Source organism: Amblyomma maculatum, chromosome 4, assembly GCF_055883805.1.
Source record: "Amblyomma maculatum isolate TAMU_Amacu chromosome 4, ASM5588380v1, whole genome shotgun sequence".
In the NCBI taxonomy this organism is placed as follows: Eukaryota; Metazoa; Arthropoda; class Arachnida; order Ixodida; family Ixodidae; genus Amblyomma; species Amblyomma maculatum.
In genome coordinates this window covers 161,157,304-161,176,391 of record NC_139347.1, presented here as the reverse complement: position 1 = coordinate 161,176,391, position 19,088 = coordinate 161,157,304, and the positions used below count along the sequence as shown (strand labels likewise).

The 19,088-nt window shown below is 40.9% G+C and overlaps 1 protein-coding gene across 1 annotated transcript in view; it reads right to left on the bottom strand.

The window, feature by feature from the left end:
• Positions 1 to 19,088, bottom strand: part of LOC146193372 (MAM and LDL-receptor class A domain-containing protein 1-like) — a 193,511-nt gene that overhangs the window by 9,668 nt on the left and 164,755 nt on the right. Inside the window, exons 55-62 of the mRNA XM_084600529.1 lie at positions 17,835 to 18,066; positions 13,019 to 13,141; positions 10,790 to 10,926; positions 7,844 to 7,961; positions 7,434 to 7,514; positions 4,778 to 4,978; positions 3,162 to 3,293; positions 602 to 748 (exon numbers count right to left, since the gene is read on the bottom strand). Coding sequence (XP_084456655.1) covers positions 602 to 748; positions 3,162 to 3,293; positions 4,778 to 4,978; positions 7,434 to 7,514; positions 7,844 to 7,961; positions 10,790 to 10,926; positions 13,019 to 13,141; positions 17,835 to 18,066 — 1,171 coding nt within the window. The remainder of the gene's footprint in view (positions 1 to 601; positions 749 to 3,161; positions 3,294 to 4,777; positions 4,979 to 7,433; positions 7,515 to 7,843; positions 7,962 to 10,789; positions 10,927 to 13,018; positions 13,142 to 17,834; positions 18,067 to 19,088) is intronic.

Genomic DNA, 19,088 nt, shown 5'->3' with positions numbered 1-19,088 from the left:
TGGTCAAATTCTAAAGTTAAAGCTCAGCTACTTTCGTCATCTAATGATAAGAGAGGAGTCGCTGGAGAAAGATTTGATGTTGGGAAAGGTTGAGGGTCGCCGGTGAAGGGGTAGGCAGCGAACGCGATGGTTAGATGGCATCCTGGAGGCACTGCAGATGAAGTTTTGTGATGTTAGGAAGATGGTGAGAGACCGGAAAGCGTGGCGTGACATGGTCCAGAGGGTCACGAAGAGTCGGACAGGACTGAACGACTGAACTGATATTTTGTGATATACTTGTCATACCATGCTGCAGCAGCCTCGTAAGAGTCTAGCAGTATGTTCAAAATAAAATTTAATTAATTTGAGGAAAAAATGTCTAGCATAAGCGCAGGGGAAACTCACTAAAGTGACTCTGATATTCCATCGATGCAACGGGGAAAATGGAGAATTTGGAGTAAACAGCTCGCACAGGAGTTCATTGCGATAACTCAAGGAACGCAATCAAATATAATTTTATGCACTGAAACCACTGCAACACTGCATTGAAAACAATCACTTTGTGGGCAATTCAGTAAAGCTTTCAGGTATATTAACGCTGAGATGAACAATCGGGAGTCACCTTTGACGGCCTGCTTGTTCTTCGTCGGATCAGCGATTACTTGACAGCGACTTCCTTTGAAACCCTCTGGACAATTGCAAACCGGGCTCAGTTCATGTTCGGTCCACGTACACACGCCTCCGTTCATGCACAAGAAGTCGGGGCATACTGTTTGAGAAAAAGATGAGCACAAAAAGTGTATGCCGTGAGACAGAAAAAGCACGTCATTTGTCTAAGCCTACAGTACCTAGCGACAAGAATTTACACATTGTCAGGACCTGGAAGCTGACAATGCAAGCACCTGCAAGCTGGCAGCACAAAAGAGCCATCAATGTGCGTTTCTTTGTCAAAAACAACGTTTTAGAAACCCAGCACAGTTACTATATGCCAGTGCGTTATTAGCACATCTGGAAAAACAGTCGTCGGAAGCCACACACACGAGGTTTCTGATCTTCACTTTTCTTCCCCCGGCTTGCCTCATAAATATAATTACTACCTATGGATTCCTTCGAAAAATGTAATCGATTGCTTTGGAAAAATTAATCTGTTGACAAGACGTTCTATTTAGCGTGTTAACATCAAGGCTTAGGTTTTGTGTTCCTGCTGAGTTTAGTTTTTTCTCTGCCATAAAGAATTGTTTGACAAACGTTTCATTTAAGTACTGTTTGCTGACATTCATGCTTAGGCTTTGTGTACCTGCTGCTTTCAGTTTTTTCGTGTATTGTGAATGCCAGTGTTCTAGTATCTTTCGGCTGATTAACATAAAGCGACCTAAAAAGGTCTGCACTATCATGGACAAAAATATAGCCTTAGCTCCTGCCACTTCATGTGTCCGACAAAAAAGAGTTCATTCCGTTCATGTTGAGAGGTACAGAACTCTTGCGCGGCTTTCTTAGGGGACATTTCTCAAATAAACTTGGCTGAGTAGCAGTCAGTGCGTGCTCTGTTATCAATACATAGGCAAAGAAACGAACATGCCACAAATTTTAGGTAACTAATTAAAGTAGTTTTTTTTTCCATTGGTGTCAACCACTCTCCTCAGTTTTTGCTGACATTCAGAAGCAGTTGAGTGAGGCGTTGTCAAGACTTTGAGTTTTGGAAAGAAAGGTTTGTATGAAACAAAGTAGAAAGAAAATGATCACTGAGAGCTATTCTTTGCACAACACTTGCGAGCCAAAAGCAATACATAAGCATAGTAATTATTGGCCTAGTAATTAGTCTAACCTTCTACATATTTAGCGTGTATGACACCTTGTAGTCATCTAAGATGTCTCGTTGAATAATGGCAATTTCGGTTAAACCGTTATTCACCGTCTTAACCGAAATTATTCATGGGAAAATCCGCTACTTCACTACTTCTTAGTTTTTTTCGACCTTCATTATCATCATCAGCTGTCTTACTACACCCGCCAGTTAACTCGGTCTTATGCCAGCTGTATCTATTTGATCACCACAAATATCCTGATTTTACCTGTTCGCCTAATTTTCTGCTACCAACTGCTACCAACTGCTAGTCTTGCCTTCCGCTGAAAGGCCCTAAACATGAATACTTCTCTTGTAACTTCGGATTACGTCATCAGTTTTAACGAAGCGGTCTAAGCTGCCTTCGAAAGTGCGCAGCGTCGCGAAAATATATTGCGCTGGGAATGTGGCAATAAACCAAGATTTTGGAAGTAGCAACGGCAACCTCTCGAACTGAACATACCGCCCTGCAAATGACAATCACGACTGAGAATTTGAACGGCAGTTACCTATTACGGCTTTAAATATCGCTTGCAATTTCTCTCCTCTTACACGTTTATCAGTGTCTGTCCTAAAGCAGGTTACCTAGGCACCACCAAAAAAGAACTTAGTTAAAAGAAAAAAACCCCTGCTTGAAGGCAGCGATATGGGTATCGAAACTGCGTCTACGCAGTTGTTCAGTGCCTAGACTGACGCTTATTTTCCAGCATTTGAAAATATTACCCGAGGCTGCGGCTACAACAAAATAATTCAAGGCATTGCTCTCCGGTATTGTAATCTTGGGGCAGGAGTGAGAAATCAAAGCTACGCTTTTATATAAAAAAAAAATAAAATGATTCCTTGGGAACATAAATGCACCTAACAAAAAAATCAGACGTTCAATTGGCATTCTTTATTCACCAATACCTTTTACAGTCTGCGTTGCTTTCGTTCAGATGTTGTAAACATTATTGTGTCTATCCTACAAATAAGAATGAAAAGGCTTTCTTAAAACGTTCGCACTGCCAAGAGAAAACTCAAGAACACACCTAAACAATTGACACAATTTCCACAACTTGTTTCGGTTTCATCGTTGTGCTATATTTTATCACTCAGCTCAGGGAATATTTATAACAAATGTTTGCAACTGACGGGCATTCAGCTGACTGAATGACAAGACATACGTTAGAACCTTTTGTTCAGATTAATTTGCTACAGTGAAATTATTCGCAGTGCGCTTAATATCAAAATACCTTAGCTATCGGCGCATAAGAAAACAGTTGTGTAATCAAATTATCTGAATAACTGCCAGTATATAAACTTTAATCTTGCTGTAGTACATAATGTTTCGTATACGTACCCCCACATATGGACTCATCTGCGCCTCCAAAGCAGTCATCGTGTTCATCGCAGAGAAATGAACGCGGGAAGCAAGCCCCAGGGTACTCTCCCGCACAGTAGAATTCATCATCCGAGCATTGAGGTGCATTTCCTACAGTGCAGGCATAAAAAAATGATACAGTCAAAAATTAAAAATGTGATTTGGGCGCGATTTAGCATTCCACAAGCCGTAGATACGGTAGAGAGAAGACAAACATTTGACTTTTCTAATGCAGAACAAGCCGAAAAGGCCGCGGTGAGTGAGCCTTAGGCCCTGTATACTCTTTCTAGGTCTTGTCAAATTTGAGCCTCAGTGTCATTGCTGTATAGTGAGAAATAATTAAGCGAAAAAAATGGCTCTTGGGACCCATCTCAGTGGCAGGCGAGCTCGTTTCTGTCTACGAGAAAAGATTACTTCCTCAATACTGTCAGCTGCAGCATATATCGATACCAAGAAGCGCCATATTTATTACAGCTGCGTGATATGAACGGACGTGAAATTCTCCTTATGGTATACACTTTCCCACAGTACTCCAAAAAAGGCTTTTTTAGCCCATACATTGAATTTGTGTGTTCGGTGCGCAACCTGCCATTGTTAATATGTCGTCCCCAGGAACACGCACTTTCTTCTTAGGTATGTCGATCAATTTTCTTTTAAAACGCAGGTTTATTAATGAGGTACTTAACATATTAAGTAGTCGTCGCCTACCGAAATTTGTTTTTGGCCTAGTGTTCATTTTAGAAGAAAAATATGATCAAGCTGTCACTGACTGCAATTGTGCACATGATATGCGATTATATTTGTTCTGGTTTAAGACGCGCAGTGGACTTGATTTGGCTAGCTTTTTCAGAAATCAGTGCAGTGTTTTTACCAAACAGTGCAGCTGAGTTTACTTTCTCGGAAAGGTCACTTTCAGATTTTCGATCCACTTAGAAGCAGCAAAGTGATAGTAGCGTTGAGCCGCTATCGTTGGCTCTTTTCCCAAGGCCTTAGTTCCATTCTACTGAAATCGTTTATTATAAACTTTGAATCTTAAACAGCGGAAACTACTTTCTGGCTTCCTTTGTTCACAAGCATCCATCCGACCAGTGTTGTCAGTAGCAAAAAAATATTTGAAACATTAATAAAGCATCAATGGCGATATCGCAAGTTGGAACAAATTGAACTGGAAATTTTGCTTGAGTACTGCAACAAGAAATGAAGGGACGAAATCAACGAAAATGGGAGTTAATTGCATGTAGACCCTTCTAAAATGATATTTGGTGACCAGTTTGCCCAAAGGCTTCATTTCTTTTCTTTCTTTAAACAAGTCGAAATTGTCCCGTGGATAATATTTGCGAAGAGAATTTTTTATGTAAGCGGACAGCATGTGCTCTTTGCGCATGATCAAGGAGTATATCCCTTATCGATTGCTCAGAAATAAGCGACCTTCACGAAAGGTAGAAAGATCAGCAGTTTTATGATCGGAAATAATATATGTTCTCTAATTCTCACTGTTCACTACTACACTTTATTCTGTCCTATCGTTAGCTTATATTTGCAGCAAGTAGCTGCCAAGATGGGATGCCAAAGTTTCCTCGCCGATGCATACGTACCGCACTTTTCGTCTAGTCCATTGGGGCAGTCGCGAACACCGTCGCACAGAAGCAGTGCCGGAATGCAGGTGGCACCGTCTCGGCAGTCAAAGTGGCCGCGCGAACACTCCCCTGAAGGCTTCGGTTTTGGTGGCGCCGGAGTAGGAGGCGCAGTTGTCGGTTTTAAAGGCATGTCCTCTTTCGTGGGGGCTGTCGGCCACTCTGAAATCATCGGATCCAAAGTGCAAGACACTTAGAACTAAAGCACCAAGTCTCGACATTGTTAGTAAGCATACATATGATTTCAAACTAATTATGTCAAAGAAAAATGCTTTGGAGGACAACTTGCGAATCGTAAAATTGTCACTATAGTGTTCTGGTCTTTTATCTGCTCTTGACAACTCTAACGAAACATTATTTTATTGGTATCTAATGCTTGGTTAACTAGCTTTCTTAATAAAGTGTGCACGCACACATCACATAGGCTACGTGCATATTTATTCTTAAGTCCAAAAATTAATACCAGCCTGTTTAGATGTTATGTAATCTTGCTTTATTTGATTGCTTTGATAAGTGAAAAGCAGACACTTCGATGAAAAGCAGCGCTGCCTTGTTCATATTCACATATTAGAGTATTCTTATTAACTATACCCACTAACAATTTAAGACATTTTTCCCTAAGAATTCGGTAAAATCTTCCGCATCTATCTCAAATTGACAAAAATTTGTGTAAAGGACTTGCAATATTTTTTTAAAAGGTGTCTCCTTTCCATTTATTATGTAGACACTGCACAGTAATAAGTTGGCGAAGTCGACGATTCCGATGCCTGGTTACATTGCTTTTAGGCTTTACCAAGCTCTTTAGTGCATTTTTCGACAAACTGATATTTAGTGGAGGTTTGACATGCGCGCTGAGACCTGTGGCAATGCCTTACAGTGAGGAATAAGGTACTTTTGAATGATTTGCGACAGCGCTTTTTTCCGTGCGAAAAACCTTCATTGTCTCAAAGGTTCACGCTCATTGTAATACCTCCGAAGAGATAGTCGCAATATTAAAGCATCAAACAACAAAGAAACATGGTTCAGGTACTAAAACTAGTTCTTCTCGAAATTTGTTCTAGTTTTTTTTCATGGTGTATTCCAGCTAAAATTTACCATCCGATGCACGCCAATTCCCCGAGTGAACGCGATGCTTGACCAGATTAAGCTGCACCAGAAATTTTAGGGGAAAAAAATGAATTGGATTCAATGTCATGCATGCAATCATCAGTGCGTCCTTGACCACTATTATATAACGAAGGAAACTCGTCACACATGTGTAAGCGAACTTAATGGAAAGCCAACGTAAGATGAGCTAGTAATCAGAAACACGGCGAGGGTGCACATATAGTGCCTTTCAGCAAATAGTGTTGGCATTAGAAGGGAGTCGGTTACCTGTCATCTATTAGAATAGCGTTTTGCGTATTGCAAGACGACGTGCATCCAGTAGACTATCAGTTACCATCTTGCTTCCCAGACGCCCCTTACGACTTGGTCACTGCCGTAAGGCTGCACACGGTGCTCCAAAGAAGTATTACCGCATATGAATAACTCCCATATGTTAGGATAAATGTCCTGTTGGAACCTATTTGTATGACTGGCTGCTTCTAGAGCACAGAATGGCCGTCAAAATACCAATTACGTCATAAAAAAGAACACTAGATTAGGATAATGGCTGGCTTCACGGTAAGAGCTCCTTAATGCGGCAGGACCCGGTCGCGAAAATGGGGTGAGCACAGTCAAATCCAACTATGCTCTTCTTACTACGTAATCAATTTTCGAGGGTCACCACCTCCGAGTTCAATTTTAGATTTTCTTTATTTTCATCACATCCTCAAGTGAACTGGAGTTTGCTAGCTTGTATACTTCTACATTTTCGTCAATACGTTTTCATTTGTCACTGCTTATTTAAAGCCATTTTCTTTATTTGCCTATGTTAACTGCTACGTGTGCGCAGTCTTCAAATATACAACGGGGACACGCAGAGCCCGCTTCAATTTGTTGAAGCTCTTTGTCCTATTCAAGATTGCTTCAAATGTCACACTCATCTTCCCTTTTGTTACAGAAACAAGTACTAACAAAACTTATCTTCTAAAACCAAACATAGTATCTTTACGAAGTATTTGCACAATAGTCTTATCATTTTCTTAATGTCAATCACATGAAAATTATTTCGGTCTTTAGAAAATATTGCTAGCCAGCTACTCAATATAGCACACATTTTGGTTTGCGTATAAAATTTCATATTTTAATGAAGAATTCTGCAGTTAACTAAAGTTTTGAAACTTTAGTCAACCGCACTATATTTAACAACTATATAAAACAACTTAGACATCTTAAAGTTTATTAAATATAGTTCGTCAGTTTTTACCTAATCGGAGCAAGCTTTGTGCTCGTGAGTAATCGAACTTAAAGAAATAAATTTTCTAAATTTGTGAATATATCACGCGCAGGAGAACCTGAATAAGAAAGCATCTTCAGAAATGCCTGAATTCTTTTCCCACGGTCATGTTTTGGTGCTGTATATAAAACTGAACCTTAACTAAAAGGGCTTCATGTTTCGAGATTTCCAGAAGAAACATTTCAATTAATATCACCAACTGCTGAAAACCACGATATAATGGGAAATTATAATTACCTGTTTCTGTTGGAGCTGTCGTTTCAGTCGTGGTAGTCTCGACTTCAACTGGCGTTGACGATAGTGGTTGCGAGGACGTTGCTGTAAAACATTTTTTGTATCACTTTCTAAGTCCCAGTAAACATCAATCCGAATAAAATTTATCTACTAAAGATTGAGCATCCAAGGAGCACTTGCTAGGGCATCACACCTTACGAGTGCTGCCTGTGTGGAATTCCCCAGTATATGGCTGGCTGCAAAGGATACTTCATCAGCTCTAATTGTAGATGTTGCATTTAACGTGCAATAACACAGCAACTTTGGGACCATTATTCTTGTGGGTTGCTTTAATTTAAATTTTCTTTGTGTGTTTTATGTCGCAAATGTTTACTTTACATCATGGTTGCCTGCATAAATGGACTCACACTCACTTGCACGTGGAAAGTTTGTGGTACCCGGCGCATCAGCTGTACACTTAGCCGGCCTGACGTCGATGTCGTCGATAGCAATGTTTCCCGTAAACTTCGTTGCTGGAGCAGTGATCCTTATCTGTGTACCACAGAGAGATGCGTCAGCAAAATGTGCCTCATGAAAAAAAGGTGGTCATTTGAAGTGAATAAATGTTGGCAAAGCGTCTGTGACATCCCAGTTTTTAGACGCTTTCGTCGCTTGTAGGCTTTTAATGCGCTGCTGTCTTCAGTGGCATTGATGAATGCGATCTCATTGATTGAAACCCTGGCTCCTGGTCACAAGTTTAAACGCTATCTGGACCATGCCTACCGTTAATATAGAGGATTTGTTTAACGAGACAGTCAAAACAGCAAATGTATATAACTATCAGCATTACTAGCATTGTAAGCATGCATGCACGCTAATAAAACAAATTGCCATTTTTCTTCATTCTTGCATACCTGATAACAAAAGACCACAAGCCACCAACTACCCGCTTGTCTTCGTCAAAGCAAGTATTGCTAAAAATACGAAGACACAAAATGACTAACACAGAATTCAACGCAGGATGGTCACTGTAAACTAAATAACAGAAAAGAATGCAATACAGGATTCCAATTAACCCTATATCCTGCTCAAGGGATAGCAAAAATCCAAAATAACCTGACTTAACAGCGCCATATTTTAATGATGCTCAGTGCGCCTGCTAGCAAGTAGTCAAGCAGACAGTTCCGGTAACTTCACTTCGCTACCATACATTGAGCGCCGTTCTTGACGTGCTTTAATGTAAATGAAAAGCACATACCCGCCGCATTTTTCTTCAAGACTGCTATTCTAGGAAATGCGTACACAGTGAAAGCACCGTACTCTGTAGCGTGAAGTGTATGTTTAGTAAAAGCAGCGCATTCCAGAGCTGCTATTTGCAATAAACTCTTCAAGAAACTTAGCAAGCATGTATACTAATCCTGTTCTACGCCACGTTGATCATATTTCACAATTATCCACAGTTTTCAGCCATCGCGCTTTACATAATGTTTTTTTTTTTTTTGCCCATCTATATGAGGTATGCATTCAAGAAACAGCCCCGAGATAACGTTAACAGCAAAGGCATCTAAATGAATTCGATACCGATACACCCATGTGTTGATATATAGAAGTTGGTTGGAATGATTGCTTGGTTGGACGCCGGCAATAGTTAAGATTTTTCACCTGCCATACACGCTGCATGCAACAATTTGGCGTCTTAAAGAATAAATACATAAAGACCGACAACTGAGCAAGCTGGTGAATGTTCATCTCAAAATAACAAAAGCGCTACTCACAACAACATATAGCTATGTGTCCTCCTCCTTATGTTCTTGTGTGTAGCGCTTTTGTTATAAAGGCGAAAGCCTCTCTAGGCTCATGGAAGGAAATCCCATGCACGAGGGTTGTGCGCGCGATTAGTGCGCGGGGGTCTGTGCGTCGGATCTGTGCGTCGGATCTGTGCGTCGGATCTGTGCGTCGGATCTGTGCATTGGATCTTTGCATCTGAACTGTGCGCTACTATGTCACTTGCTAATAACGGATGTATAAGGAAGGAAATTAGAAAAGAAAACGATTGATAGTGACTGGTAATAAATGAAAATCACACGTTAGATATTGATAGATGTAAGGAATGATGATTACGATGAATAAAATTATCATAAAATGACTAAATATGACAAAGGAAAGAAATATATGTCAAACGACGACTTGTAATGACCGCAACTGACTGGGAAGGAGTAAACATGCTTAGCTATGAGTGGTAACGACTACAATGACTACGGAACGACCAATATGTCAAACGATGGCTTGTATTGACCGTAACTAACTGCAAATGAGTAAATACGCTTAGCTATGTAGTTGAAATAAGTTGTAATGACGTAATAAGCAGTAATAAGTAGTAATGACTACAATGCTTAGGCACGACTAAGCATTGCCCTAGCATGACTACGGAATGACCAGTGCGTCAAACGACGATTTGCAATGACCGCAACTGAGTGTAAATGAGGGAAAGGGCTTAGCGATGAGTGATAATGACTATAATGACTAGGCATGAGCCGTCGCTACGAAGCGACCAATATGTCCAACGACACTTGAAATTATCGTAACTGTCTGGAAACGATAACAGGCAAATGATAGAGGAAGGCTAGGCTTTTACCGTTCTCCTCTTGAAAGACATTTAAAAGACCCCCAATCTTTTTAGACAATATAAAGAGTTTGGTTATTAAAACACGACTATCTCCAGTCCGTACATCATGAGTGTAAATCCGCACCCAGAGCGTATGAAGATGCGGCAAGTGCTACAAATACCTACTCAAGCAAAATGGATGACGCAAATAACTATTCTGTTTATCACATGATGAAACGAAATTGCATAACTAAAGTTCTAAATGCGCACGGTGTGTATGGCACGTTCTTTATTTGCTCCTCAATTGTCAGTGATAGGTAAAGTCAATACTTAGTGCAATTATCAGCTGTAAACCTGGAGCAAATTGTGAAATTGCATAGCTAAAGTTCTCAATGCACACCGTGTGTATGGCACGTTCTTAAATTGGCTCCTCAATTCTGAGTGATAGGTAAAGTCAGTACTGAATGCGATTATCAGCTGTAAACCAGGATCAAATTGCACACACTTGTAAGCACAGGGGCACTTGAGAATCAGTAACTCACAGTTTGTGTTGGTCATATCTACGTCCGACAGCCCGCAAAATACATATTTTCATCGCATGCATTTCGGGAAACATTACGCGAATTACCATGCCCAAAGCTACCTGGCTATATGTTATTCTGCATGCAAGGTTTTGCTGGCAACCCTCATCTGGCTGTTTTCCTCATGCATTACCATGTTAAGTTAGCAGTCCTTCAAAACTGTTAGAATTTTTGGAGAAAGCCAAAACACTGACCGAGAACATGGAAGGTACATCGGAGCGCTCAAGCCTGAACAGAGTCCATTCAGTTGATTCCGGGTTTTTGGCGACAGACGTATCCCCGGCAGGGACACCTGACGTGTGGAGGAACGTGATGTTCAAGCTGGCTGGCGCTACGAAAGAAGCAGGGGAAAGAAGGAGACATTTTAGTCTTAAAGCGTTGCTATTGCATTTCAGGTCTGGTAAGGTAACGGATAAACATAATCTGAGAAACGAATATACACTTCTTCAACTTTAATACGAAGCGTAATACGTCAGTTTCTCACGCGACTAAGGTCGTCTTTACGTGTACCTCTATCTACAAAAATTTACGCTTACCACCTACCGCAGAGGTATCGCACATGTAATGTAACAGCTCGCATGAGCACCTTTTTTTTGAAGGTCAAATTTATTCGTAAGCGTTTTACCTTCAAATTATTTTGCAAGGAAGAGATAAACTAATGGTCGAAATGATAAGATATTTCGTTTCGTCTAGGATTTCTTCTACTACGCCAAACCTTTGGCATGACACCAATGAGAAGACAGTGTCAGCATTTATGCAATGCATAACCAGTTTTATCACCATTCTGAGTCACTTTACGTTTGCGCAAGAAATTCAGTCAGGAACTGAATTTTTACACTGCTGCTTGAAAGCATTGGCGACAAAGTGAGCTTGTATTATTAAATGTGAGATCAATTTAAAGAAACGACTTTTCGCAATAATATGCCGTCGTTTGTACATCGCGCGCATATTTTTCCCGATAATTGCTTCATAAAGCCGAGACGCAAAGCCCAGAAAGCTGTCAGTGGTCATCTAGTCTACATTTCCACAGTTGTACGTAGGTTCTCAATATTATCCTCAACTCTGCTTGCTTTTTCGCCCCTTCCCTGAGACAGCGAACGATGTTTGATCAGATATATTCAGTTCGTACAATTTTAGCAGAATGAATTGGGGCCACTACCCGATTCTTCTATGAATTACTGACAAGTCTAGAAGGGGGCCTTGGGCCGCCATTCAGCTCACTCATACCACTACCCTAATTCTTGCATCCATATGGAAACATAATTTTCTAACAAATTTCAGATAATCTTCTTTGGTCATTACACCTTTAACTTGGCAAATGAGGCCAACTCTACAAAAGGAGAACCAGACTATACTGCCCGTTGTGCAGAGGCCTCTGTATGGTTAAACGCGGATGGTTGATAAAAGGCGTTTTTTGCACAAATAGATGAGTAATATCGTGGCAACACTAAAAACGTTCATTCGTCCAAACAAAGTACAATTTTACATACGCAACATACCCACACCAGGTATTCATTACCCTACATTTATTTAAATTTAAAGTTTAATTACAAACATATACAGGCAGTTGACCCCAGGCGAAAAGCTACAAGGGTACCTTGAGAGATGTCCGAGGCCCTGGAATCTCTGGTATCAACCAGGAATCCAGATTTGTTTTTGCAGGTGCAGAAATATTGAACTACGCTTCAGCAGTTTACTCCAGCGCATGTCACTTTACGTTTCACAGTCTATAGGGGCCTATTTGATCATGAAATTACAGAAACATTTTCATAAATGTGGATAACAGAGAGCCGTAAGTTGTCTGGGCTCGCGAGAACAATGTCTTTTTTGACAACTTCCTTTGTCGATCTGACCTGTCCTAAAGTGAAATCATTAAAATGCTCTGAGTGCGTTACTCTAGAAAACATTAAAAGTCGATGATATTTTAAAGTTCGAGCGCGGATAACAGCCATCATACCAGTCGCGAAGACTGCATTCTGCCGGTTTCTTACAAAACTGCATTTAAACAAGTACCTGCAAAGAGTATTACTTCAAGTGTACATGTTGGGAATAGTTTAGAACAAGCTGAGAATGAATGCATTTGGAAGCACCCATTAAAAGACGAAGAAAATGATGCAATGACGTCCCATTAAATTTTGGGAGGTTAAAGAAGGCCTTATTCCACAAATACCAGCAGAATTATACTTTATTTGTTAGAATATTTATAGAATATACTAAAATATACCTCATTCTTTTTCGCTATTGTATTGCACTAGTAGTTGAGCATAGAAAGCTGAGCATTATGAGATTGCAGTTTAAAAATGACTTACAACCGCTATGCTGGAATGAAACGAAATTGGTTCCATAAATTCAAAATGACAGAAAAGAGCGTTTAGCGTGTACGCTAGGCGCGCCCTTACCAATCAGCAATCCTTAAACCTTACCTCCTTTCCGCATGTGATAGTAGAACTGGAAGCAGACAAGAGGACCAAGGCTCAATGTCTGACTCTGCAAGCTGCCGAAGCCCACACTGGATACGTCTTCCGAGTCAAGAAGCAGGTAATATCCTGGAATAGTATAGTAACAGCATTAAGGAAAGCAAAGCTGAAATGTGCGACTACGCAACATCCCTGCAAACGTCCTCCCGAAAAGGAGCATGATACTTTCCCCTCGAATCTTTAACATAGTCTCATGATAGAAGCCGTAAGCAACCTTCTAAGTTATTTAGCCAGTTCAGTTTTGATAAAGGCGATTTAGCAGCCCTACTCTGCTCGCCATTTTCGCAAATACAGCTCGTGCCAGCTTGTTCACATCGCTCACGATTGCAACCCCACAGTTCTACACTCTAACACTTTTGGCACAAAATCTTGCTTCTCACTTTTCCTTCCACTTTGATATTTACTTCTATCCGACACTTTCATCAAAGTAGCTGAAAATTATATCGATACTCTCTAACCGCAAGGAGGTATAATTACTAAAGTCGTGTACGATAATGATCTACATAACACTTGTTTTATATCTGGTCACCCTCAATCAATGCACATTGAACTCTATATTTTAAACGTGCGATGTATTCCTTCACCGCGCCTGAGCACGAGATTTATGCAATATATATTTTAAAGCTTCCACCAATTTCTTTATTCCTGAACTCATACGTCCGCCCTTTCTCGGCACATTGCAACCCCTCAACGAGGCGCCATGATTCGGATATGCTTACTGGTATCATAAATCCTCTTTGATCGACCACGTTTTAAATAACATTTTTATGCACCGCATGCGATACCACAAAAGGAAAATATTGATACCATATGTAATAAAACCAAGAAGCTTTAATCCGTAACGCGTGCCAATAACATATTTGATAGTAGTGGTTCTTGTCACCTAGGAATGTATGGCGCGTACCTATGGAAAGTTGGCCAATACAAGGCTAGGCAGCGATTTGCAGACGCTCACAAATGCTTTGAAGCGAAAACTTCACAACGCCAAGTAGGTCGAGTCGTCGGGTATGCACGGTTTTCACCTTGAGAGAGATGTAGACGTCAAACTCTTGTGTTGTATGGCGGTCACCATGTAAGTTTGGGGCATAGTCACGCAGGTCACCAATTGGCCCATGACCATTGTCAAGGTAAGGATAAAGGTCAAGAAAAACGTGAGGTGACGCCAGTGTGACGTGGAAGTGGAGGGCAATAAAGGGGCAATGCATGTATAAATAGGAGCCCCCGGGCTCCTCGTGTTCTCTGTCAATGTCAAGGTGACGTCACCTGGTGCTCGCCTAGTGACTTTGAGGCAAAGTCATGTAGGACGCCATGTGGCCTGTGACCACTGTCAAGGGCAAGGTCTCGAGAGGTGACGTCAGTGTTACATGAGACTGAGGGCGCTAAAAGGGAGATACGTGTATGCATAGTAGCCTCAGGCTCCTGACCAGGTTACAATACTGCGAAGGCACGTCGGAATGGGGCCCCGAAAAGGTGGTGAGCCGAAGAGACTGATGAAGATTAGGCGTTGTGTTTGTAGAAACGTACGCTACGCTCATTTCCAAGCCAAGCTTGGATATGAGAGTAGCCATATACATGAAGTTTTTACTTCTCTCCAGGTCTAACCAAAATGAAACCACCAGCTAATTTTTCACTAAAGCGTTTCGTGAGAACTGGCTGATTATACATTAGTGTAAAGGTAATTGTATGAAGGACTGCTCATTGGAGGGTCAAATTCTGAAGTTAAAGCTCAGCTACTTTGGTCATCTGATGAGAAGAGAGGAGTCGCTGGAGAAAGATTTGATGTTGGGAAAGGTTGTGGGTCGCCGGAGAAGGGGTAGGCAGCGAACGCAATGGTTAGATGGCATCCTCGAGGCACTGCAGATGAAGTTATGTGATGTTAGGAAGATAGTGAGAGACCGGCAAGCGTGACAGAGTCGGACACGACTGAACGACTGAACTGAACTGATGAAGGTAATTCCTCTTAAAGGGGTTACTTAATAACGCGATAGGGTTTTAAGCGCACGAGTTGCAAGGACGACCGCTACCACTTGACTCAATCCACTCTAATCTTCCGTCTAGGAGACGTAGCAGAAAAACATGTCGCTAGGATCGTCGTAGCTTAACCCGTGCCCGGATGCTCAGGAATCAATTCATAATTGATATCAGGTTTGACAACAAGCATCAGCTGGATTCTACTTCAATACGCCGCTATATTGTTTCACCACCGTTTTTTGTGCGACTGATTTTACTCTACTGCCTGGGCGTCGCTTTCACATTTTACACTTTCGTTTGGGCAGGTGCGCGTTCTTTAAAGTACGTAGAGACGAGCAACACGCGACATCAACAAAAGACCTAGTTTACCTTGTTGTTTTTTTTTGTTAAATTTGATTTCAGCGGCTTCTTTTAAATGAAGGGCGACAGATGAAAATGGTGAAATTTCTTGAACAGTTTGCGTGCTATATGTTTTGACATCTATGTTCTAAGCGGTTTCACGCACTGCAATGTTATAGTGCGTGCATTTATTTGGTTGGGGATGATGGACGTGCAAACCTTGGTCACTGTGACCACATTTCCTCTGATACAAATGCAAAAACTGGTGGATGTTGTCCATTGTGGGTGCACGTCTTGGGATTATTAATCACCCAGAATCCTCTATAAAGACGTGCTTCATGGGTTATGGCTCAAATGTGGATGTACATGCGCATAACATAACAATGTAAACATTTTTCTCATCTCGTTTACCCTGCGGCACTCAGACGCACACTTGAGGTGAAAATGAGATGTCATTTAGAAACTTTTATTTGTTAGCATGTATGTTATGACAGATTCTAAAATCTCCTTAGGTGTGAAATGGAATGACGCGCGATTTCGAGTTTATCGCATATATAAATGCTACAGCTATTCTTAATATCCATGCAAAAGACAAACCTGGCGAGCCTGATCTATTACTCTTTACTCATCTCACTTTCAGTGTGCGCTATTGCCTCAGTGGATATCTAGTTTTGTACTTGCTCATTCAACCAGCAGAGCAAAATATCCAGCGCAGCAATATACATTACCGAGTATAAACTGGTTCTCTTTACTTAACACTTTCAAGTCAGTCCCAAGTATGAAGTGATAAATTCAAAAAAGCGGGCGGCTGCGTTATAGAAGTGCAGCATTCTGAGACATTGTTTAATTGTGTAGTGTGTGAAATATAGCGAGACGCTGCAATGCGCGTAATAGTTGTAATGGCCTTAGCTTCCAATGCGCAACCGAATCTTGCTTTAAAGTTTCTCTTCAAGCCCGCACAGACTACTTACAACTGCCTTAAAGAGTAGTTCGTGTGTTTTGAAGCTAGCTGCGATGTAAGTGTGAAATATTTTAATATACTTTGTGAACGTATTTGGTTTCGAACTAGGTGAAGAATATGGCTTTAAAAAGTCAAGAGTAACCGAACAAGGGTTGAGTGTGCGAGAGGAATACAATTCCACATAAAAAGCGTTTGCTGAGGAATGAGTCGCCCCCTCAATCCTTCTTTAGTTACCGCTGACAACAACGTTCTGATAAAAATGTTTAAATTTTCTATGAGTAAGACGTCTTTGCTTCCGAAGTTTGTTCTGCACTCACAGCGAGCAGATAAGACTGCTATAGAAAACCAACATTATGTAACCGATACTAATTAGTAATTAATAAATAATATTCATTACTTTGTAACTATTCATTTAGTCAATAATTATTCAATTGACTTGTCAATAACTAGTACTTCGTCATTAATTGTCATATGGCCATATAAGGCACGCATTCGCGCATACTGTAGTGGTGCTACGATTAGTCGAGACCTCCATGACATCATAAAGGCATAAAGGTAACGTAAATTAAAATGTCATGCCAGGTTGATTCTAATGCCGCCCTCCCACATGAAAGGAGAGGCCCGAGTTGGCGCTCTTTCAGACACCCACCGACACTGAAGCTGAAAGTTCGGGCTGACTGGCGTAGTGAAGCTTCGACTCCAAAAAAAAAAAAAAAAAAAAAAAAAAGAAAGAAAGAAAGAAAGAAAGAAGGAAAGGAAGATCAAGCGCGTCGGGGGAGGATTACAAATATAATATTTGTTACAATAAAATTATGCAACGCATAAAAATTGGTTTATGAACTCTCAGAATGTGTTCGAGCTTTCTTGGTAAGTGAGCTGAAAATAATTCTGAAATATACATTTCTTTTGCATATTAGTGATTTCCAGTAATGACCTAAAGCTGCATTCTAGAAGACTGCACTAAGAGGGTCTACGAATTCAAAGAACAGAGGATGCAAATTAGCATTTTACTGTTTACTTTCTTGAACATTGTATAAATAATTTTCCAATCGTGTCATAACAGATGCCTATAGTTCGAGCAATTGCAGGCTTACAGGCAAAACAAGATTTAAATCTAGATATGATATTCGTGATTATTTTAAAAAATTAGCACAATGCGTGATTCATATGGTGAATAAGGTGACCATTAAGGTTATGTTTAATAGCTAGAAGCAGATTTTATCCACTAAAGTACACACGATATATTAGAGTATTTTTCAATTTATAAACTTTATCTCCTTGATACATAGCCGCCAGAACTTCTATATAAAGGCAATTTAAAGCTAAAAGTAAGAGGAAATGCATGCAGATATCGAATAATCTCCAGCACTAAGCGCTGGCTTACGTTCCACACTGCTAATACGTTGGACGTTGAGATATTTTTATTCCGTCTGAGCGAACGGCACACCTGCATCCCTTTCTGCCAGCCGTAACTCCAAGCATGGTACCCACCTTCCGTGGTTCCGAATGTATGGTCTTTTCCGAGATGGCTGGAAAAAGATGCTGTGGGACCCTTTTGTCGGTACCACTGAGCATAGCTGGATCCTCTGCTATTGTGCCAGTTGCACATGTCTTCTTCGAAGGAGCAGCTACCCGGCGGAGGGCAGGCAACGTCGCCTAGGGTGAGGTCGTCGACAGCTACAGCGGTGCCGGGTTCCCCAGATGTCATGCCTTCAAACACCGTCTGTGTGTTGCAAGAATTAAACATAAATCATGAAATCTACAGTGTGACAAAGATTTTGTACGAAGGGCAAAGCCATTGGTCCTTGAAGGTTTACCACCCCAATGCTCGAAATATTTGAACTTTTCCTAGAGAGCGTCCGGCATGTGAAGCGTGCGTTGATGCTAATTTATTTTTCCTGTTTAGGCGCAGATGCCTGAGACATCGAAATGCAGATGCGTTCATTACTCATAGAAGGGAACATATTCAGGCAAGTTAGTTGAGATGCATGGCTGGATGCCTGACAGCTATGCATCTACATAATTCACCCCGCTGTTTGGGGGCACCACAGTTCTTTCCAGACACCATGACCAAATTGTTCGCGAGATAACGGAAGTTTTTTTATACCTGTTCAGATGGGACTAAACATGGAAGCCAAATTTCAGTCTGTTTAGATGATAGTAAGTTTGAATTTTTGCCGCATCGTTGGGGTTTTAAAGATAATTTATAGTTCTTCTTTTGATTCTTTTGTGGCGGTGTCTGAAGGAGATTGCCACCTTATTTTGGTTGTTTGTTGTTTGCGACAGCTTACAATACTCCCCGCATGTCGACAAAAATGTTTGAAAACAGTTTCGCGTTACTGCTGAGAAGTTTCACCATTTTCCGCGTCTTAGCTACTGCTTTTCCTGAAGAAGTCTGGAGAGTAAGGTGGTGCTCTAGTATGGAGTTAGTAGCGCTGGAACCACTTGTAGTTTTTGCCAACATTTATTCTCAGAGTGTTTCAGAGATCCAGATTGAGAATAATAAAACATAGGCGAAATTTGTTGGTATATAAAAGTGAAGGATCGCGAGCAAATTTGAAAATATTGTAGCCGTATCATCGCACGCGGACAGGGCAAATAAGTGCCTTGTTGACAGTGAAGACTTCACGTCCCCTAGAGAGCGGTGGACGGCGCTAATAAGGACACTCGCTATCACATCTTAGAACTAATCTGCCTGAAATTTGGGGATAATATAGCAATGTTTGTTCTTACTGTCTCGGACAA